The 23,267-nt window shown below is 53.3% G+C and overlaps 2 protein-coding genes across 9 annotated transcripts in view; one reads left to right on the forward strand and one right to left on the reverse strand.

Annotated features, from left to right (window-relative positions):
• Positions 1-23,267, reverse strand: part of DNPEP (aspartyl aminopeptidase) — a 1,185,204-nt gene that overhangs the window by 945,741 nt on the left and 216,196 nt on the right. For 2 of the 7 annotated variants that reach the window (XM_078679179.1, XM_078679180.1), the window contains exon 2: positions 5,829-5,967. The exons of 4 other annotated variants lie outside the window; for them this stretch is intronic. The gene's annotated coding sequence lies outside the window, so the exon portion shown is untranslated. The remainder of the gene's footprint in view (positions 1-5,828; positions 5,968-23,267) is intronic. One more of the 7 variants, XM_078679181.1, reaches the window with a different exon arrangement.
• The window catches only part of DES (desmin), a 60,065-nt gene continuing 37,027 nt past the window's right edge, over positions 230-23,267 (forward strand). The window contains exon 1 of one of the 2 annotated variants that reach the window (XM_078679185.1): positions 230-976. In XM_078679185.1, coding sequence (XP_078535311.1) covers positions 438-976 — 539 coding nt within the window. In that variant the 5' untranslated portion in view covers positions 230-437. The remainder of the gene's footprint in view (positions 977-23,267) is intronic. The other variant, XM_078679186.1, reaches the window with a different exon arrangement.

Here is a 23,267-nt window from a genome sequence, read left to right on the forward strand (position 1 = left end):
CTGTCAGACAGGTGTCGGACTCTGCCCCAGCCCTCCCAGCCTGTCCGAGGTCCCTCCGTGCCCTTGCTGGCGATCTCCACCTGCCCCTGGAAGCCTCGTGGGCTGCGGGGCTGCTCCCGGCCCCCACAGAGCGGTGGGAGGTCCTGCTTGGCGTCAATGGTGCCCCCTTCCCCTCCCCGCTGCGTGTCTCTGTCCATTAACTTCCTCGGATCCCAAAAAAGCCCGACAGCTGTTGAGGTTACTGTAATCTCAGGCAGGAATGAGAGGGGGGTGCTGGACCTGGGGGGTCCCGCGACGCTGCTGACGTCAGCAAGAGTACAAGTAGTCTCTGGGCCGGCCGATCCTTCTCACTCCACTCCACCTCATCCCGGCCACCCCAGGGCGCCTCCAGCAGCCACAGGACCCCGCACACCACTAGCCCACCAGCAGCCTCCAGCATGAGCCAGTCCTTCTCCTCCAGCCAGAGGGTGTCCTCCTACCGCAGGGCCTTCGGGGGCTCCTCGCCCTCGGTGGCCCGGGCCTCCCTGGGCTCCAAGGGGGGCTCCAGCAGCAGCCTGTCCTCCAGGACCTACCAGGTGTCCAGGAGCTCGGCGGCCCCCTCATACTCCAGCTTCAGGGCCAGCCGGGCGGCCCCGCTCCGGGCCTACGCCGGCACCGACGTGCTGGACTTCAACCTGGCCGACGCCATGAACCAGGAGTTCCTGCAGACCAGGACCAACGAGAAGGTGGAGCTGCAGGACCTCAACGACCGCTTCGCCAGCTACATCGAGAAGGTGCGCTTCCTGGAGCAGCAGAACCAGGTCCTGGTCAACGAGGTCAACCGGCTCAAGGGCAAGGAGCCCACCCGCATCAGCGAGATCTACGAGGAGGAGATGCGCGAGCTGAGGAGGCAGGTGGACATGGCGACCAACCAACGCTCTCGCGTGGAGGTGGAGCGGGACAACCTGACCGACGACCTGCAGAAGCTCAAGCAGAGGTGAGTGGGGTCGGCAGGGGACATGAGCTAGAAAGGACAGTCGGCTACTGGAACCAATGGGGGAAGACTGAAGGGATGAGCTTTGGAAGAGATGTGCTCTACTGGTGGGAAGGGATCTTCAGGAGGAGTCGAGCTCCAGAATAGATGTGCTCTACTAGGGTCGCTCTTGATTAGACCAGACGTCATCTCCTGGAGAAGACAAGCTCCAGAAGAGATGTGCTCTACTAGGGACGATCTCGATAAGACCAGACGTACTCTCCTGGAGGAGACGAGCTCCAGGAGAGATGCGCTCTACTAGGGTCGCTCTTGATTAGACCAGACGTCATCTCCTGGAGAAGACAAGCTTCAGAAGAGATGTGCTATACTAGGGACGATCTCGATAAGATCAGACGTACTCTCCTGGAGGAGACGACCTCCAGAAGAGATGTGCTCTACTAGGGACGATCTCGATAAGACCAGACGTACTCTCATAGAGGAGACGAGCTCCAGAAGAGATGTGCTCTACTAGGGACGATCTCGATAAGACCAGACGTTCTCTCCTGGAGGAGACGAGCTCCAGAAGAGATGCGCTCTACTAGGGGCGATCTCGATAAGACCAGACGTCATCTCCTGGAGAAGACAAGCTCCAGAAGAGATGCGCTCTGCTAGGGACGCTCTCAAGAAGACCAGGTGTGCTCTCCTGGAGGAGACAAGCTCCATGCGCTCTACTAGGGACACTCTTGATAAGACCAGACGTGCGCTCCTGGAGAAGATGAGCTCCAGAAGAGATGTGCTCTACTAGGGACACTCTCGACAGTGCCAGAGGTGCTCTCCTGGAGGAGACGAGCTCCAGAAGAGATGCGCTCTACTAGGGACGATCTCGATAAGACCAGACGTACTCTCATAGAGGAGACGAGCTCCAGAAGAGATGTGCTCTACTAGGGACGATCTCGATAAGACCAGACGTTCTCTCCTGGAGGAGACGAGCTCCAGAAGAGATGCGCTCTACTAGGGACGATCTCGATAAGACCAGACGTACTCTCATAGAGGAGACGAGCTCCAGAAGAGATGTGCTCTACTAGGGACGATCTCGATAAGACCAGACGTGCTCTCCTGGAGGAGACGAGCTCCAGAAGAGATGCGCTCTACTAGGGACGATCTCGATAAGACCAGACGTGCGCTCCTGGAGAAGATGAGCTCCAGAAGAGATGTGCTCTACTAGGGACACTCTTGATAAGACCAGACGTGCTCTCCTGGAGGAGACGAGCTCCAGAAGAGATGCGCTCTACTAGGTACGATCTCGATAAGACCAGACGTACTCTCCTGGAGGAGACGAGCTCCAGAAGAGATGTGCTCTCCAAGGGACGCTCTCGATAAGACCAGACGTGCTCTCCTGGAAGAGACGAGCTCCAGAAGAGATGCGCTCTGCTGGAGAGGCACTCTAGCAGAGAGGATGAGCTCTGCGGTAGGGGCCGTGCTCCAGAGGTGGACATGTGTTCTTCTGGCTGTGTGCTCTTGCAGAGGTGATGAGCTCCAAAGTGTATGCTGTAGCAGAGCAAATGTGGTCTAGAGGATGAGGCTAGCTTGTTCCTGCAGATGTGCTCCATGGAAGATGAGGGATAGCTGGTTGAGGAGACAGAGCCTACAGGAGGAGGTGTGGAGATGTGTTCTGGTGCAGGAGATATGGTTTCACGGCAAAGGTGCAGATGTGTCGTTACTTTGAGGGTCAGGTGCTACTTGAAAGGAGATGTGGTCTTGTGGTTGGTTGAGGGAGATGTCCTCCAGACTTGGAAACATGATTTAATGGTTACATGATCAGAAATGCCCTTTTCTAGTTGTCAGCGGTCCGTCAGAGATGGGATCTTGTGGTGAGGTTGATGAAGGCGTGCTCTAGTGGTTAGGTTTTCGGGTGAGTAATCTTGTGGTTAAGTTGTTGGAGTCACGCTCTGTTGCCCAAGAGGTGCTCAGGTTCAGTTGTTTGAGATACTCTCTGAAGGTTAACATATGGGAGAGGAGCTCTATTAGGTAAGTTGTAGGAGATAAACATTGCCTGCAAGATGCACAAATGAGTGTCTGAAAGGTTTCAGCGCTCCGTCCATCCTCTCCTTGTGTTTGCTTAGGAGACAAACATTGCCTGCATGATGCACGAATGCATGCAATTTCCATACCTTCCAAAATATGGGAATTGAGCGTCTTTAAACGTTAAAAACTGTCCTGATTTGCAAATCTGGACCTCTTTTGAGCTATCTGACTCGCGTACGGGTCCGGGCCTATTTGTTACTCCAGTCGGACCCTGGTCACTAGAAGTCAGTGCGGTTGATTGTTATTACAGTATGGCTGCTCATTCGGGAAGGCCCTGCCTCAGGACCCGGAAGTGCCTCCCTATGACCAGAGGCAAGGAGACCAGTGCTTTTGAAGGGCGGACCGGTGCGGGGTAGAGTCAGTCACACAGGACTCATCTGTAAAACGCCATAGGACTGGGGAAGGGTTAGTCAAATGTCAAATATTGAGGCAGAGTTACTCATGTCAGGTGCCTGACAGGCTGGAAGAGTGGTGGCACACACGGCACATGCCAGGCTCTCCTTTGAAAGACACACAGACCAGGAAACAAGGACGTAGGAGATACTACATTTCGGGGGTTGGTACCAATAGCCCTGAGAAACTTCGAGCCGGTGATCTGGCTTGATTCTAAGAGCCAAGCACGAGACAAGACACCAGTAGAAGTAAATCAGACAACAAATGTCATTACTAAAAATGAAAAAAAATATTTTTCAACATTTGTCAGTGTCTCAGTTATGTACATACGAATATCTCACTGAATTAAGGGACATGTTATTGAAAAGTAATACTTTTTAACTTGGAACATTGAAGAATACCCCCTGCCCCGAATGATGTTTCCTCCAGTTACTCAAACGTGTGAGTTTGTCATGTTCTGTATTTATATAGCCTATAATATTATTATAAATTGTGAAGCACGATTACTTTATATTAACTATATATAAGTGAGGATTTGTAGAGCACAAATCTTGTAATGGATGAGCTCAATGTACTCTCAAACTGGATGGTTAAGTAAATGATACACAGCGTGGTAAAGCAGTGGGCCAAGATCACACACTGAGGTAAAGCAGTGGGCCAGGGTCACCAGTGAGGTAAAGCAGTGAGCCAGAATCACACAGTGAGGTAAAGCAGTGAGCCAAGATCACACACTGAGGTAAAGCAGTGGGCCAGGGTCACCAGTGAGGTAAAGCAGTGAGCCAGAATCACACAGTGAGGTAAAGCAGTGAGCCAAGATCACACACTGAGGTAAAGCAGTGGGCCAGGGTCACCAGTGAGGTAAAGCAGTGAGCCAGAATCACACAGTGAGGTAAAGCAGTGAGCCAGAATCACACACTGAGGTAAAGCAGTGGGCCAGGGTCACCAGTGAGGTAAAGCAGTGAGCCAGAATCACGCAGTGAGGTAAAGCAGTGAGCCAAGATCACACACTGAGGTAAAGCAGTGGGCCAGGGTCACCAGTGAGGTAAAGCAGTGAGCCAGAATCACACAGTGAGGTAAAGCAGTGAGCCAAGATCACACACTGAGGTAAAGCAGTGGGCCAGGGTCACCAGTGAGGTAAAGCAGTGAGCCAGAATCACACAGTGAGGTAAAGCAGTGAGCCAGAATCACACAGTGAGGTAAAGCAGTGAGCCAGGATCACACAGTGAGGTAAAGCAGTGGGCCAGGATCACACAGTTTGGTCAAGTAGGAAAGCTGCAGAGAGTCTTTCCCTGATGACCTTCAATACGTCTTAAACATATTGTTTTAAATACGGCATTGCTTTCATTTATTTTGAATGTGGGTGACTGTGAGAGAGAGTCTACTGCAGACATTTTACGGAGGAATGGTGAGTTTTTATTTCATGCAACATCCTGAAAAACAAGTTACTTTCGGATCAAAACAGGACCTCACATATGAGACATGGGAGGATGTCACAGACAGAATTCGCAGTAATATTAGTGAGCTGCTGCCTTTATACAATATCGACACATTTCACCACCCCTGAATATTAGATGTAAACTCACTTAAAATCTGGAGGCGTGTGCCTGTGTCTGTGACCTCGCCAGAGAGGGCATGCAAGATCTGAAACTGGCTCATACATTCAAAGCTGCTCCCCTCTGCTGCGACCCAGGCTTGACAAAGAGAGTGCAGCACCTCAAAGACCACCATCAAATAATGAATCCAGCAGAGAGGCCCTGCAGCCCCCGTGACTGCTCCCCCTGTCACAGCGCCGCCTGCAGGGTTATCTTCAGAGCCACTTCACACTCAAGGGGGCGGGAGGAGGATTCTGTACCGCACACCCCCACCACTCCACAATCCAGGGGGGATACATCCCATCTGTCCCCCAGGGTTCCTAAGCCCATGTTAGGGAACAGCCAGGCGCACCCTAAAAGGCTGGAAGAGTGGGGGGAGGCGTAAGCATACGTCGGGCTCCTTTACCTGATGGCTGGAGGGGTTGGTGTAGAGACACTGTAGCAAGGCCGGCCAATGCTTCTTGCAGAGTCACAGTTTACACACTGACCAGTACTTTACTGACGTGAGTGCTATTTTTATGTCCAGGTCACTAAAATACTTGTGAAAATATGGAAAAGCTAAAAGTTCTCCCTTTGAAATATAAACTGACAATAGCAGATTCAAGATGATATAACTTCAAATGTTTTTTACAGCCATGAAAACGTTTCAAAAATAATAAATAAAGCAAACGGCAGCATTTTCACACACAACAAGCAGTGGAAAGCCAACACATCTAACCTCAGCTTAGGGAAGTGTTTGTAAAAGTTGAGTGCCTGTGTGTCACAGAAAGAAATTCACACAATGAAGCAAAATCTGTAAAACTCACAGAAGAGAGTTATGAAAAGCAGTAAAGAGGTTTCTTGTGATGCAATCGGTGAATCGAAAGGCCAGATGCAGCAGTGTGTCTTTATAACACTCAAGGGCGCGCACACAGCAAGCACTTCCTAGACAGAAAAGCCATAAACCTGCAATTAAAATGTTGTCATGTCAGTAAAGTAACAACAACAAAGAACACACATTGTCTCAATTACCATAGAAATGCAACATGTTTAAAACAAGTTCGCTTGTTTCCCAATTACCAAAACCCGAATAGAACTCGGAGTATCGACCTCGAAGTGCCGTGGCCTTGAAGGCGGCAGCACCTCAAGCAAAGGATGAACCGTAAGGCTCACCACTGGAGGGCGGGCACCCAACGCCGACCCTCTCTTTCAATTTATTATGCTTTTTTGAAGAACTTATGGCACAAGGCCGTTTAAAAAATATAGTGACCTTTACACAACACCTTCTCTAGGACCAGCTGCTGGGCCTCCTGAATCTAAAACAAACATGAGGAAATGTGCAGTAATCGTCTTTGGGTGAGGTGGCACCTCCATGGAACAGTAAGGGAAACGTTTGCGACTGAGGAAGGTCAGAGCAAGGCCTTCCTCTGCAGGCGCCGCCACATTCTCAACACCCCAACCCTCTCTCTCTCTCCCTCTCTCTAACTCTAACTCTCTCCTCTCTCTCTCTCTCCTCTCTCTCTCTTCTCTCTCTCTCTCCTCTCTCTCATTCTATCTCTCTCTATCTCTCGCTCTCTCTCTCTCGTTATACCTCCATTCCTTATCCGTTCTTTCATTAAACTGTAGAAGGTAACTCCCCAAAGAATCATCTCCACTCCCCTCACATGGTTCTTGGATGAAGCCATCAGGTTGTGCAGACTCATTGGGCCTCCATTTGTCTGTCTGTCCTGAAGCCCGGTCAGCTGTCGGCTATATTAAGCCTCCTGAATGGCGGAATGTTCTGCTGGGCAGGCACTTCAGACCGGCTGACAGCGGCTCCATTCATGCTTGAGATGGCACCACGGGCAGTCGGAAGAAGGACCCCACTTCTTTTAAAGGGCCATCTACATACGCGGGCTTCAAGGCACCTCCCGTTATATGATTCTTCCATCGAAGAGGGAGTCTTGCCAAGGCGGGCGCCTAGAACCCGCTGCTGGCTCCCGCGCGTCATCTCAGTATATTCACATGAGGTCTCTTGTGGTCGAGGGGTATCCCTAACAACCATCTGTGGCCCTATAGACTACGAACTCTACCCAAGGAGGTCCCCGGGGGTTGAGTACTCCAGTTGGGGAACCTTCTAACGCCATCGCTGGGTGACGAGAAAGTGCTTCAGATGGGGGGTCTCCCATAGCGTCCCCAGAGGGTTCCTCGAGTTCCACAGACATTGTGCACTCTGTGCTCCCTGTGGTCCATCGTACACTTCAGAAGAAGGGTCTCCCATAGCGTCCCCAGAGGGTTCCTCGAGTTCCAAAGACATCGGGCACTCTGTGCTCCCTGTGGTCCATCGTACACTTCAGAAGAAGGGTCTCCCATAGTGACAACAAACTACTATTGTCCTAGTGTTCAAGGCAGTTATCATACATACATACATACACATCTTGTTGCAAAATAGGCAAGAATTAACAATTTATTATGGATTTTAAAGTTATGATGCCACTGCTTCCATAGGTCACAATTGTTATGTATTGCTAAAGTTTGAACTTATGTGTGTTGTATATACTGTATTGGTATTACACACATAATATGTTTATGTTGAACTTGTGTGTGCTGTATACACTTCATTTATATTACACACTTAGTACCCCACTCTCCGCCACTACATGTGCGACACTATTATAAGGCCTGTTGTGGACCTATATTTTCTCTTACTGAATTAGGAGGTAATTAGAGCATCTAGGTGGAATGATGTTTACGGGCCTACTAGGTGAATGTGGGGTTTGTATTTGTTTAAGTCTGTCTATCAGAGTTGGGCTATTTTTAACAGTGGCAGCAGACTGAGACATCCCCTACTCTAGATGTATTGTAAGAAGAGAGGTATGTTGTAATTTATGTACAACCAGCGATGCCTGCAGATCTTTATATGGTATGGTAACTGCCTTGAACACTAGGACAATAGTAGTTTGTTGACTTATTGAGTGGAGGGCGTCCTAGTTGTTTGTTTCCCTCTTTGCTCCTACCTTTTTTCCCTCTCCCATAGTGACCCCAGAGGGTACCCCGAGATCTACAGACATTGGGCCCTCTGTGTTCTCTCTAGGAGACCTTCGGGTTCCCAATGGCAATCATAGCAGGACCTAGAGTTTTCCAGACATTGGGCACTCTGTGGTCCATCAAATACTTCAGAAGAAGGTTCTCCCATAGTGTCCCCAGAGGGTACCCCGAGTTCTGCAGACATTAGGCACTCTGTGCTCCCTGTGGTCCATCGTACACTTCAGAAGAAAGGTCTCCCGTAGTGTCCAGAGAGGCTACCATGAGCTCTACAGACGCAGGGTCGTCTGTGCTCTTCTCTAGGGGTCTTTTGGGTTCTCTAGAGGGAGGGTCTCCCGTAGCAATCATAGCGGGACCTAGAGTTTACCAGATAGAGGTACCCCATGCTCTTCTCTGAGGGACCATTGAATCCTTCAAAGGGGTCTGCCTTATAGTCTCCTGAGAGTACCTTCAGTTCTACAGACACAGGGTCCTCCATGACATCTGTGGTCTGTGGGGGATCAATGAGTCCTTCGGGGTGGGCTCTTCCACAGCGTGTCTCAGGGATACAAAGGGTTCTCCAGAGGGACGGTCATCCATGACACCTGCTGTGGAACCTGCAAGTTTTCCAGAGGGGGAGTTCTCCATATCATCCCTTAAGACACCTTGGATTCTACAGACACAGGGTCCTCCATGCTGTCTCTGGGGATCAATGAGTCCTTCGGGGGTGGGCTCTTCCACAGCGTGTCTACGGGATACGAAGGGTTCTCCAGAGGGAGGGTCATCAATGAGACCTTCTGCGGGACCTGCATGTTCTCCAGAGGGAGAGTCCTCCATATTGTTCCCAGGGGACACCCTGGGTTCTACGGACACGGTGTTCTGTGTGCTCCTCTCTCTAGGCCGCCCGAGTCCTCTGGGGCAGGTGTCTCACAAATATCCCTGGAGGTTGAGGGGCATCAACATGTCTTCAGTAAGGGTCTCCAGAGGTATTCAAGGGGACCGGACAGGTGGTAGTTCATGGAGATGCTCCAGCCCCGCAGACTGCGGATGATAATCCAGGATTTTCCAAGGAGGTGATACTACGAATCCGCAATCACTTCACCCGCGGGCATCACTGAGTCCTCTTGGCAGGGGCCCTCCAAGCTGTCCCCTGGGGTAACCATCAGCCCTTCAGGAAGGTGGTCTATGATCTCAATACCAGGTGTTCTTTCCTTCATCCCTACTACTGTTCATCTATCTTTGACCCCCGGGTTAACTCTCGGAGCACCGGATGTATGCCGATGACACACAGACACACCTCAAAAGTAAGCCGTAGAACAGGCCAAGACAATACAATCTTTCGACTGCGTCTACCATGGTTGCTACATGCTGAAGTTGGCCTAGTGCCACTAAAATAGACATAGAAGCAAAAAAGAAGAAACAACAAAACTCCAATTAATGTGTCTCATTCCCTGAGACCAGTCTCAATCCAGAAACTGAGGAATCCAGGCCTTATCTCTGAGGCAGAGCTCCACTTGCCATCAAGTCAATGCAATGGGTGAAACAATCATCCAGTCTGAGAAATCCTCAAACTCCTGAAAGAAACGCCAGGTGGAGCCGCCAGGCGGCGACGGTGAGCGCTGACCTTGTAAAGTGATCTATACTAGGGTGTGACAGGCTTGGTGTCCGTCTGACCAGATGGCCGAGCAGCCGCCCCCCAGGAGCCACACTGACCGCTGGGTCCCTCAAGGACTCTGCCTCATGCATGAGGCGCTCTGGAACAAGTTACTGGGGCAGGGGACACTCAATCCGCTTCCACCAGGACCCTCCGCTCCACCAGTCACCCACTGCCCTCCAACATAAGACGATGGGACAGGAACACGGAGCCTGGCGCAGGGACATAGGAAGGATTTGGGGGGCCGAACATATTTTGGGGGCATGTGTTCGGAACAGTTTTGAGTTTATGATCCAATTTAGCTCTTTCAGGCCCTCTTTGGCCGGGTCACTGACTGCACAGGCGCATCGTTCAAATCCTAAAGGTGTTTAAATCAAATATTGAAGGATAGTGACGTGTTTTCAATGTTGTAACAGAGCAGCAGCGCACGAATATTACTGCAAATAATCACTGATGTCCTCCCAGTTCTCATATGTCAGGTCCTGTTTTGGTCTAAAAGAAACTTATTTATGGATGTTGTATGAAACATTAACACAACACTTCTTTGCAAAATGTGTGTAAAAGACTTGCACATCACTCACATTAAAAATAGATTTAAGGAAACGGTATTTAAAACAATCTGTTCGAGAATTATTCAAGGACAGATCTATAATCCCTAACTGGAAAATGTTAAACATTTATGGATAATTTATCTTTTATCTATGCACTGTATCCCTACGTGTTCAATTAGTCATTGTGTCTGTAATGTATTTGATTTCTTTCTTCTTTTGTAATGGTTTTAATTAATCAACAAATAAAATACTACTACTACTATTCAAGGTCACAAGGACAAGACTCTCTGCAGACAGAGCTGGCTGTCCCAGGGCCCCATGAAAGTCTGGCGCCCTGGGCCACAGCCCCTTGGCCCATGCATTAAACCCCTCTGGCCTGGCGCTCTGGAGGCAGGGGATGGGCACTGCCAGCGCACCTCCCCGGGTCTCTTTCTCCGGGTGGCACTACAGAGACCAGGGGCCGGGCACCCCCCCTACTCGGGACACCCACAGAGACACCGCCTGGGCCCCTTGATGAAGAGACGGCTCTGAGGGACAGTGCAGGGGTCTATTCCCAGCACCGCGACAGCTGGCGGGCTCTCTGCCCTCTTTGAGTGACAGGACAGGTGGGGGGTGAGGGGCCGTGCGCTCTCTGTACGGCCCCCCACCGGCCCCTCTCAGGCAGGGGGACAGTCTGCTGTGAAGTATGAACCGAGGGTCGCACCAGGAATCCAAACGAAAGACCCCTCCGATAGGGCAAGAGGCAGGGGTCACAGCTGTGCCCGTCAGGGGCGTGTCTGCGGGGCACAGCAGATGCCCAGCGACGGGTGAATATGGCATGGTGGGCCTGGGGGGCCCTGGCTTTAGCACGAGAGCTTCAGCCCCACACAAGGGTAGTAAGCAAGCCTATATCAATGTTACAATACAATATAGAATATACGCATGCGCATTAGTGCGGCATGTTAGGAGGTCCTGTAACCCCTGAGCGTGGACCCAGGAGAACATGAAATTAAAATTACAGGCACATTTCCCCATGAGGAATCATTCTCACAGGTGACAGGCTCTTTCTATCTGTGGCCACCCTCTGCCGCCATCCTGTCCCACAGAAAGCAGGCTCTCCCTCACTGCCCCTATGTCCTGAGCCCACACACACCTAGCAGCGATAGGCCCTGAATCTTGTAACAATCTCTCCAAAGCTATCAAGGTCTAGAAGCGAGAGCCTCTGCATCCGGTAACTATCTCCCTAAAGCTATCCAGGTCCAGCAGAGACAGCGTCTGCATCTGGTAACTATCTCCCCAAAGCTATCCGGGGCTAGCAGCGACAAGATCTGCAGCCTGTATCTATATCCCCATGGCTATCCAGGTCTAGCAGGGAAAGGCTCTGCATCCCGTAACTATCTCCCCAAAGCTATCCGGGGCTAGCAGCGACAAGATCTGCATCCCGTAACTATCTCCTCAAAGCTATCCAGGTCTAACAGAGACAGCCTCTGCATCCTGTAACTATCTCCACAAAGCTATCCAGGTCTAGCAGAGACAGCCTCTGCATTCCATAACTATCTCCTCAAAGATATCCAGGTCTAGCAGCGACAGGCTCTGCATCCTGTAGGTATCTGCCCAAATGTACCAGATCCAGCATGACAGTCTCTGCTTCCTATAACCCTTGCACTCTGCCCCCACTCCACATGCATGCATCATCTTTACCCCTACGGTTGTTTCCCCTCCCGCCAAGAAAAGCCACTACACTTCTTGTCTTGTGGTGGTCATTTGTTGGCCGCAGTTTATTAGGGTTACAAGGAAACAGTTATACGTGTATTTTGCATGTTATAGAATTATACATTTCCTTGTGATCATCTCTTGGCCCCTTTGGGCCGGTTCTTTGGTAGGTTGGATTTTCTTTGCGCCTCCTTTGATCGGGGAAGGGGGTAGCCTTTGTCCCCAGAGTTAGGCCGCCTCGCTACCTTGTCCGACTTTGTTGTGCCCTGCCATCCGGCGGGGGCTGGGCTGCGAGCGCCGTCTCTGCTTGCTACCACTTCCTTTTTGTAGCAACGAATCCCAGCCGTGAGGCATCCCAAGGTCGCTTTCCTTAGTCCACCTCACCCAGCCGTGCGGCATCTGAAGGTGAGTGGACCTATTCTGGCGCACCGCCCTCCGGTGTGCCTCCGTACCAACCGTTCTCAGCGTAGCCCTTCGCCACGCCGTTTGCCCTTTACAGCCCTGCGACATCGCTGTTCCTTTGGTGTGGGTGGGTGGGACAAGTTCTTCGGTCCTCCGTCGCGCTGCTCCCCTGCTCCTGGATGCTAGGAGCTTACCTGGGGGAGTCGCGCTTTTAAGCCCCCCCGCAGCACCTCGGAGTTCGCGCCACATTGCTGATTGGGGGGGTTTGAACCCCGCGCGCCCTCCCGATTGGTCATTGCCCCGCCAGGGGGGGGGGGGCTGAGAAGGGGACACCTTGCCCGGTGCCGGCCTTTTCGCGCCAATTCGCGTCCCCCTCACCTTCTCTTCCGGGGGCGCCGCCGGGTTATGGCGCCGGCTCCTGAGCCCCTTCGGGGGTTCGCCTCTGCGATAACCCTTGCACTCTGCCCCCACTCCACATGCATGCATCATCTTTACCCCTACGGTTGTTTCCCCTCCCGCCAAGAAAAGCCACTACACTTCTTGTCTTGTGGTGGTCATTTGTTGGCCGCAGTTTATTAGGGTTACAAGGAAACAGTTATACGTGTATTTTGCATGTTATAGAATTATACATTTCCTTGTGATCATCTCTTGGCCCCTTTGGGCCGGTTCTTTGGTAGGTTGGATTTTCTTTGCGCCTCCTTTGCGCGGGGAAGGGGGTAGCCTTTGTCCCCAGAGTTAGGCCGCCTCGCTACCTTGTCCGACTTTGTTGTGCCCTGCCATCCGGCGGGGGCTGGGCTGCGAGCGCCGTCTCTGCTTGCTACCCCTTCCTTTTTGTAGCAACGAATCCCAGCCGGGAGGCATCCCAAGGTCGCTTTCCTTAGTCCACCTCACCCAGCCGTGCGGCATCTGAAGGTGAGTGGACCTATTCTGGCGCACCGCCCTCCGGTGTGCCTCCGTACCAACCGTTCTCAGCGTAGCCCTTCGCCACGCCGCCAGGGAGGCTGCCGTCTTCCTGCGGCTCCCCCCTCTAAGTTCCGCTTTTTACTGACATCCCGCCAGTACCATGGCACCCCACAGGTTGGCCCAGAAGATTCTCATGCCCTCCTCAGAGAGGTGCACCCCATCGCTGGCGTAGTACTCTGGGCGGCCCGTGTGTATCAACCCGTGCCTGATTGATCCCAGGCCGTTTAACCTGCAAAACTTGCTCACTGTAAGGTTCAGCTTTTTTCTTGAATTTTCCACCCCTTTGTATGATTCCGCTCCTCTCCATTCCTTTCTACTGATTATCTCGGACCATACTATTGTTGTGCGCCCAAAAACCCTGGACGTCTCGATTAGGTCTTTCTGTATTCCAAGGAGCAGCGCTCTCCGCCCCATACCGGCCAGGTCGTTCCCTCCCAAGTGTATGATTAAGACGTCTGGGTGCCGGCCTGCGTCTTTGCGTAAGTCTGTGAGGGCTGCCGCCAATTGTTCCCAACGCATGCCCGACCGACCGAACCACCGGATGCACGTGTATGTCGGTCTGTCCCCTAGTGATCGTCCAGCTGTTTTCCACCACGCCTCCATTCGTCTGACAAATGAGTGGCCCACCACCCAGACTAGGTGTGGTCTGCTGCCTGTTGGAGCAATGAAAACACGGCCGGTCACTAACAAGGCTATCTTGCGTGTCCATTGGTCATAGCAGTTGGGGGCGAACGTATGTTTTGTATGCCTGCGAGCGCCATCTTCCTACCGCTTGTATCCCGGACTCGGACATCCCATGCTGTGCCGCGGTCGTGGCTGCCCCTATCCGGAAAGAGTGGGACCCAAAGCTCCTTGGCGGCAGGCCCGCCTTGCTGATCGCCAAGCGCATTACTGCTGTGAACTGGAATTTGCTGAGGTGCGTGCCATCCCTGTGTTTGAACAGAGGCCCCTCACCCGCTGGGCGCACTGCCATGAATGCCCGCAGGCAGCACACGGCGCAGTGTCTCTGATCCTGGATACACTGTAATCTGATTAGGGCCCCTTTACCTGCCTGGTCTGTTTTTGACCGCCTTAGGACCAATTCTACTCCCTTTGCCCTGGGTGTCACGTCGCTGGCCTGAATGCAGTGCTCGGCCAGCCCTTCTCTGGCTGGTGCTACTAACTCGCTGATGCGAAATGCCCCAAAGAAGGCCGTGGCGAACGCGGCCCGGAAGAGCAGCCGCTCGTACCCGTCTGTTGTTACGCCCTGTAGCGCCTCTAGTAGCACTCCCAGCCTTTCAAAGTCTATTGGGCGTCTTGTGTCCACCGCCTTTCCTTCTTTCCTTCTCCACCCCTTCATTGCTGCCTTGATGTAAGGGGATGCACAAGGGTTGTGTCCTGCTGCTAGTTTTGCGTGGTGGGACACGGCTGCTAAGTGGGCCTGTGCCCATGACCTCGATTTCCCTTCCCTCTAGGCCCATCCAATGAACTGTTCCACTGCCCCCATGGTGTCGTCGTTGTCCGCCAGGGATTGGATGCCCCCCACTCTCATCACTGTCTCTATGTATTTACTGTAGCGCTTGGCCGCCGCGGGGGCAAGGGCGTGCGTGATCAGTTCTGACAGGTCTGTTTTGCCAGCTCCCACAGCTGGACCGGGAAGGGGGTCATGTTCCTCTCTGCTTTGGGTGCCAGCTCCCTGAATTTGCCCATCATGTTTCTTGAGAGTGCATCTGCTACGTCGTTCTCCACCCCTGGGACGTGCCTTGCTCGCAGTTCTATGTTGCCCTCCAGCTGCAATGTAACCAGACGCCGCATTAGTCTCAGTGTGTCTGGACACCTGGCTGACCCTCTGTTAATAGCCTGTACTACACCCTTGTGGTCTGACCACAGTGTCAGTTTCTTGTCCTGTAGTTCCCTTTTCCAAATCACCAGCGCCACTACGATAGGGAAGAGCTCTAAAAATGTTATGTTGCCTGTTATGCCTTGCCTGTGCCAGTCACTGGGCCACTGGCCTGCACACCATTGTTTCCTCAGAATAGCCCCAAACCATGTGCTTCCTGATGCATCAGTGTATAGCTCAATTTGTTTGCTGGTCAGCCAGCCTTCCCTCCAAATCAGTACCCCGTTGAAATGCGCCAAGAAGGTGTCCCACATCTGCAGGTCCCTCTTCACTTGGGGCCCGAGTCGCACGTGGTGATGCCTGTGCGTAAGGCCCTGTGTCAGCTGTGTCAAACTCCTTGCAAACACCTTGCCTGCCGGTATGACCCTTGTTGCAAAATTCAGTTTCCCTATGAGCTGCTGTATGTCCCTCAATGTGGCCTTGTCTCGCCCGCATAGCTTCCTTATGGCCTGTCTGAATTCCTCTACTTTCTCGGGGGGTAGCCTGGACGTCCCTGTGACTGAGTTAAGCTCGATGCCTAGGAACACGATCTTCGTGGTAGGCCCCTCGGTTTTGTCTTTGGACAGAGGTATCCCTAGTTCTCTAGCGAGCTGAGTGAACGCCCCCAGTGTATCTTCGCATACTGAGGACCCCGCTGGGCCGGTAAACAGGAAGTCGTCTAGGTAATGTAGTTTCCCGCCAGCCGGGTGCCTGTCGTGCAGTGCCCACTCTATAAATGTGCTGAACAGCTCAAAGTAAGCGCAGGACACTCAGCATCCCATGGGCATTGCCTTGTCGTGATAGTATTGTCCCTCCCACTGGAAATCTAGCAAGTGGAAGCTATCTGGGTGGACTGGGAGCAGGCGGAACGCTGACTCGATATCTGCCTTTGCCATGAGGGTACCGCTGCCTGTGGATTTTATCAGGTCTATTGCGTCGTCGATCGTGGAATACGTTACTGAGCACGCCTCAGCTTCAATTCCATCGTTCACTGATCTGCCTTCTGGGTACGAGAGGTGGTGGATCAACCGGAATTGCCCTTGCTCCTTTTTTGGTACCACCCCCAGCGGTGATATGATCAGTCCCCTCCCCTGTTCGGCCATGAGGGGGCCCTCAATCCTGCCTAATTGTCTCTCTTTCTCTATTTTCTTGGCCACCACCCCTGGGTGTTGCAATGCTGACTTCAGGTTTTTCTCGCAAGCGGGGGGGAGAGGGCCGTTGAAGGGGATGGGAAAGCCTTTCTCAAAGCCGTGTACTAGTGTCTCTGCGTCTGCTTTGTTGTGGTATCTATTGGCTAGCGTCCTTAATTTCTGAGTGTTAATGGGGGACCACGCTAGCGGGGGGGGGACCTGTTCCTCCGCCCCCTCTCGGCCCACCTCTCCTGCCTCATTGCGTCTTTTTCCCTCTTTTGTCGCGTTTAGGATCCTCCTTGCGCCTACAGCTCGCTGCGGGGTGCCCTCCCCCGCACGTGGAACATGCGTGCTGGAATTTACATGCCGTCCCGTATGTACATTCCCCTGACTCAAATTTCCAGCATATCGCCGGTGGCCCGTTGGCGTGTGCCCCTCTGCCCGTGCTGGTGTACTTATGCTTCTGAAAGGGCCTCCCTTTCCCCTTCAGAAAGGGGGTCCGAAAGGAGTGATCGCTCCTCCCCCCCCATGTCCTGGCCTCTTTAGCTGCCATCATCTTATGGATGAAACCGGACACGTCTTCCTCGTTCCATTCTATCTCAGGGTGCGCCTGCATTTTTAGCCTGAAGCCTTTGTCATATTCTAACCATGCGTCGCCTGGGAATTGCCGCTGTGCGTTATGTATGTTGGCTTCGTACAGCCATAGATCGGCCGCATAGTGCGGGAACTTTTCGACTATAATGCACGCCATGACCCTGAATGCGTCCAACCAATTATCAAATGTCCGCTCTTTGCGCTCCTTCCTTCTTTCCCTCCTATCTTCCTCCTTCTTATCACATGTCGTTAAATGCAGCCCGTCTAACTGAATCTCCAGCAATGAGAATATGTCTATAAACTCTTTCTTTCAGATCCTTTCTTTTACTGCTATGGGTATTAGGCTGGCCAGCCCAGTGGCTTTGGTGGTCAATGATGCCGGACCTGGCGAGGGCTGTGCGTATGTTTCAGGTAATGGACCTAATTCCGGGGGTAGGACTGTGGGTGGGGTGATGCCCCAGGCTGCCGTGGGTGACCCTGTCCCTCCCTCTGGGGGCGCTAGCCCTAAGTGGTGTTGCCGCGCTGCCCCGGGGTTGACCAAGTGCCAGGGTAACCCAGTGGTCTCCCCCACCTGTGGGATTGTGGTCGCTCCTGTCAGCCCCGTTCCCTGCCCTGCGTTTGTTTGCGCCCCTTGTGCCACCGTGCCTTGCACCCCCCAATTCTTTCAGTAACATTGGCGCCATGGCCCTACAACATTCCTGAATTATCGCGCTAATCTGCTCACCGTTAGTAGCTGTGTCCTTGGGCCCCTGGATCGATCCCTCCGCCGCCGTGGTGGCTGCAGGTGGCTGGATCCGTCTGCCAGGTGCTTTAGTGACCTTTGCCGCGTCTGCGAATTTGGCTGGCATCTTCCTTCTTCTTTTTTCCGCCGGTGGTGCGTCCACGCCGCGTTGCTGTCTGCTGGTCCCCTCCCCTGGGTCGCGGTTGAGTTGTTGCTGCACTCATTCCTCACCATGCACTGCCGCGGCTGTTCGCATCCTCCCTATTAGGTCGTGCAGGTGATCCTGCTCTCGTTGTTTGCCCCCTTTTCTTGCCATGTGTTCTGCGCGGGGTGCTGCCGCGGTATTATGCACCAAGTAACTTGTGGTGTGGCGGGGTGCTGCCGCCAATATCCCTGCACCAAAACTTGACTATTACCCCCAAGCAACTCCTTTGCAGCAGCCCGTGCTTGTTGTCCTCAGTGCCTAGCCTCGGTGCTGCTATGCGCCCTCCCGCCGCTAGGGGGCGCCTGGAGCTGTTCCCGGTTCACTTGCCAAGGGCTCTCCTCTCTCTCGCTCTGGTTCGCGAGCGCTCGTTGCCGCCTCCCCCTCGTTGCCTGCGGGGATTTGATGGAGCCGGCAGCGTTCCCTGGCCGGTAAGCTAGCTGCGGGGGTGTTTCTTTGGCCGGCAAGGCCTGCTTCCGTCCTCACGCTGACCGGGTGGGCTCCGGTTGCGTCAGGCTGCGCCGCTGCAGTTGTCCGCTCGCCGGGTGGCCTCCGGTCGAGTCGGGCTTTTCTTCCTGGCCGTCCCGTCGAGTCGGGCTTCTCCCTCGCTTACCGGGTGGGCTCCGGTCGCGTCAGGCCGTGCCGCAGCAGTCGTCCCCACGCCCCACTCACCGGGTGGACTCCGGTTGAGTCGGGCTTCTCCCTGGCTGTCCCGCGCTGACCCAGGTGGGCTCCGGTTGCGTTGGCTTTTTTCCTCGGTCAGTCTTGCGCTGCCCTGGGGCACTCGCTGTAGGTTTCCCCGGGTGGGCACCGGGAAGGACGGCACGGTTCAGGTCCTTTGTTCACCGGGTGGGCTCCGGTCAAGGCAGCTGGCAGCGCGGCACGTTGTCCCAGGGGCAAAGTGTTCCAAAGATAGGCTCCCGCCAGATGCTCCGTCGAGGCCCCCCCCCGTCGTCCACACAAGTTCTTCGGTCCTCCGTCGCGCTGCTCCCCTGCTCCTGGATGCTAGGAGCTTACCTGGGGGAGTCGCGCTTTTAAGCCCCCCCGCAGCACCTCGGAGTTCGCGCCACATTGCTGATTGGGGGGTTTGAACCCCGCGCGCCCTCCCGATTGGTCATTGCCCCGCCAGGAGGGGGGTGGGGGGGGGGGGGGGGGGTTGGGGGCTGAGAGGGGGACACCTTGCCCGGTGCCGGCCTTTTCGCGCCAATTCGCGTCCCCCTCACCTATGGCGCCGGCTCCTGAGCCCCTTCGGGGGTTCGCCTCTGCGATAACAATCCTCCAAAGGCAATCTACGTCTAGCAGCGCCAGGCTCTGCATCCTGTAACTATCTCACCAAATCTATTGAGATCCAGCAGCAAAAGGTTCTGTATTCTGTATTTACTACCCCATAGCTATCCAGGTCTAGCAGGGAAAGGCTCTGCATCCTGTATGTGTCTCCCCATAGCTATCCAGGTCTAGCAGGGAAAGGCTCTGCATCCTGTATGTGTCTCCCCATAGCTATCCAGGTCTAGCAGGGAAAGGCTCTGCATCCTGTATGTGTCTCCCCATAGCTATCCAGGTCTAGCAGGGAAAGGCTCTGCATCCTGTATGTGTCTCCCCATAGCTATCCAGATCTAGCAGGGAAAGGCTCTGCATCCTGTATGTGTCTCCCCATAGCTATCCAGGTCTAGCAGGGAAAGGCTCTGCATCCTGTATGTGTCTCCCCATAGCTATCCAGGTCTAGCAGGGAAAGGCTCTGCATCCTGTATGTGTCTCCCCATAGCTATCCAGGTCTAGCAGGGAAAGGCTCTCCATCCTGTATGTGACTCCCCATAGCTATACAGGTCTAGCAGGGAAAGGCTCTGCATCCTGTATGTGTCTCCCCATAGCTATCCAGGTCTAGCAGGGAAAGGCTCTGCATCCTGTATGTGTCTCCCCATAGCTATCCAGGTCTAGCAGGGAAAGGCTCTCCATCCTGTATGTGACTCCCCATAGCTATACAGGTCTAGCAGGGAAAGGCTCTGCATCCTGTATGTGTCTCCCCATAGCTATCCAGGTCTAGCAGGGAAAGGCTCTGCATCCTGTATGTGTCTCCCCATAGCTATCCAGGTCTAGCAGGGAAAGGCTCTCCATCCTGTATGTGACTCCCCATAGCTATACAGGTCTAGCAGGGAAAGGCTCTGCATCCTGTATGTGTCTCCCCATAGCTATCCAGGTCTAGCAGGGAAAGGCTCTGCATCCTGTCACTATCTCCTACATCTATCCAGATGTGACAGGCTCTGTATCTCGTAACTATCTCCCTAAAGCTATCCAGATCGTAGAGCGAAAGGCTCTGTATCCTGTATCTATATCCCCATGGCTATTCAGGTCTACAAGCAACGGGCTCTGCATCCTGTAACTATCTCCCTAAAGCTATCCAGATCTAGCCGCGACAGCCTCTGCATCCTATAACTATCTCCCCAAAGTTGTTCAGGTCTAGCAGCGACAGGCTCTGCATCCTGTATCTATCTCCCTAAAGCTATCCAGTTCTAGCAGCGACAGGCTCTGCATCCTGTAGGTATCTCCCCAAACGTATCCAGATCCAGCACGACAGGCTCTGCTTCCTATAACAATCCTCCGAAAGCAATCCTCGTCTAGCAGCGACAGGCTCTGCACCCTGTAACTATCTCCATAAAGCTATCCAGATCCAGCAGGGGGAGACAAGACCTGTTGTACCCATCCCCTCTCAGCCCCACAGGATTATGAGGAGACAGATTACAGCATACTGTGCCAGCACTGAGACACCCAACACTACAGGAGACAGGACCTGTATGCTTGTGTACATCCCTTGAGCCCAACTAGACTCCGAGGTAACAGACTACCACAGCATACTGTGCCAGCATTGAGACACCCAACACTACAGGAGACAGGCCCTGTATGTTAGCGCACACACCGTGAGCCCAGATAGACTCAGAGGTAACAGACTACTACAGCTTACTGTGCCAGCACTGAGACACCCAACACTACAGGAGACAGGTCCTGTATGCTTGTACCCATGCCCTGAGCTCAACTAGACTAAGAGGTAACAGACTACTACAGGTTACTGTGCCAGCACTGAGGCACTCAACACCAAAGGGCACAGGTCCTGTATGCTTGTACCCATCCCCTGAGCCCGGCTAGACTCAGAGGTGACAGACTACAGCTTACTGTGCCAGCACTGAGACACCCAACACTACAGGGGACAGGTCATGAGTGCTTGTACCCATCCCCTGAGCCCAGCTAGACTCAGAGGTAACAGATTACTGCAGCTGGCTGTGCCAACACTACAGGAGACAGGCTCTGTAAGTTTGCGCGCACCCCCTGAGCCCAGCAATACTCAGAGGTCCTGTAAGTTTGCGCACACCCCTGAGCCTAAGGTGACGTAGCACCGGCCTCCCCCTCAGTTCTGAGTCATTCAGTCCTACCCACAGCTCCATGTCCGAAGCACAGCACGGTGAACGCAACCGCTCCACTGTGTGTTCTTTTCTACATTTCCCCTGATTATGCTCGGTATAAACCGCTCCTGATTATGAGGGTATAAATAACCCCCATGAAGCTGCCAGGCCGAGCCCCTCCTGCCCATCTCTCTGCGGCGCCTCCTCGACCACCTCCCTATAAGGCTCCGGCCTCCGTCCCGGCATTGTCTGAGGCTGACATCACGGCCCGGGAGGCTGTGCCTATAATAGGACATGGACCAGAGAGCTCTCCCTCTCCCCGTGAGCCCCGTAAGAGCTCTCCCTCTCCCCCGTGAACCCTGGCAGTGCTCTCCCGCTCAGCCCTCTCCCGTCTCTCGCATCCTCGTCTCCTCAGCGCGCTCCTCTCGCCCACACCGAGCCCTGGCTCCAACGTGCACCATCTCCATACTATCCCTCTCACCCCTCGCATCCTTTCCTCCCCATGCCCACACAAAGCCCTGGCATTGCTCCAACATGCAAACACAAGGAGATGATGGACGGAGTGCTGAAACTTTTCAAACACTCACCCCCAGTCACAGATCTGGGTTGAATCCATCATCAGTCTTTAGCTCACTCTGCCACCCCAGTTCAGACACAGCTATATGCAAATCAGTCTTGACCCTGTGCCTCATGGGAACAGTCCAGCCCGAACTCCCAAGCCAGGTCTTCCCTGGACCGGAAATAAGCATCCTGGGACCGGTTTTGGGCTAACAGCCCTCATCAGCCCGGCTAGCGTGAATCCAGTGGCAAAGTAAGCAAGGTACCCACGCCTGAGCATACCCTGCCAACTTATTTATATATTGTGGTTAGAAGGAAGGCTCTACCTCCTGAGAGGCGGGAGGGCATTAGGTACCCTACTGCACCCTGCACCTGGGCTTTAGTTATCGTGATATTATCTGCTGTCACATATTTTGCCGCCCTGTCTCTGGGAGTCTAGTACTCTCACTTACTGTCAGGTATTCTGAGCCCTGTCCCTGGGCTTTGGGCATCGGGTACTGTTCTCTACTGCTGAATATTCTGTGCCCCGTACTGATCTTTAGGTATCATACCAGGCGTTCTGCAGCCCTGTCTCTGGGATTTGAGGTGTCCTTCTCGCCAGACCTGGGTATACATGACACCAACGGTGCAGCCAGGCAGATATTGGGGACAGGCACCGCTTTCACCAATGTAGTGGTAGCGGCCTTTGCCCTGGTACAATGGCCCTTCCGACCGTGCAGGGGCTGCTTCTTGGCCAATGCATAGCAGATATTAATGCAGTGAACTACCCACCTGGACATGGCCCTCTCCTGCACAGCCTTCCCTTTCTTTGCTCCGGAACACCCCACAAAAAGTTGATCAGCTCCTCGATGATCCATGGTACAAATTATGTAAAAGCTTGAAGCCCTTTTGGGGTCCAACCAATGAAGCCTCTCCTCTTTCGAGGAGTGAAAGAGAGCGAATAACATGAGTAGAGGGATGAATTGCCCAACCGAGACAGGAGTCACAATTTCAGGTAAGAAGGCTGCCCAAGTCCTTAGTTCCAATAAGTCCAGATAAAAGTGGAGTAGGGTGGTTACACAAGCAGTGCCTGCAGTTCACGCACAGGACAAGCTGATGTTATGGTAATGAGGATGGCAGTCTTTAAGGTCAGGAGTATCAAGAGGTGTCAAATGAGGGATGTCAAGACTAAGTTAAGGTCCCACTGTGGCATTGCAAACGGTGTTGTGGGGAATATGTGAGTCAAACCTTTAATATTCTCATCACAACAGGTGATATGGACAAGGCTTGTTGGTCTGGCAAATGTTGAAGTGGCAAAGACTGACAGATAAGCTTTACTGTGCCTACTGCAAGACCTTGCTGGGCTAAAGGACAAAACAACCTAGGATGTCCAACAATTCACCTGTGGAGGGCCAGTGGCAGAAGCGCCACACCAGGCTACACATTCTGCACAGCGCCTGACAGAAATGGATTTCGTGCAGGTGTGTCTGATGGCGAGGGTGGCATCTACCACCTCATGTGGCAGATCAAAAGCAATTGCCACCACTCGGTATCAGCATATGGAGGT

The sequence above is a fragment of the Lissotriton helveticus genome, chromosome 3_1 (genome assembly GCF_964261635.1).
Source record: "Lissotriton helveticus chromosome 3_1, aLisHel1.1, whole genome shotgun sequence".
NCBI lineage: Eukaryota > Metazoa > Chordata > Amphibia > Caudata > Salamandridae > Lissotriton > Lissotriton helveticus.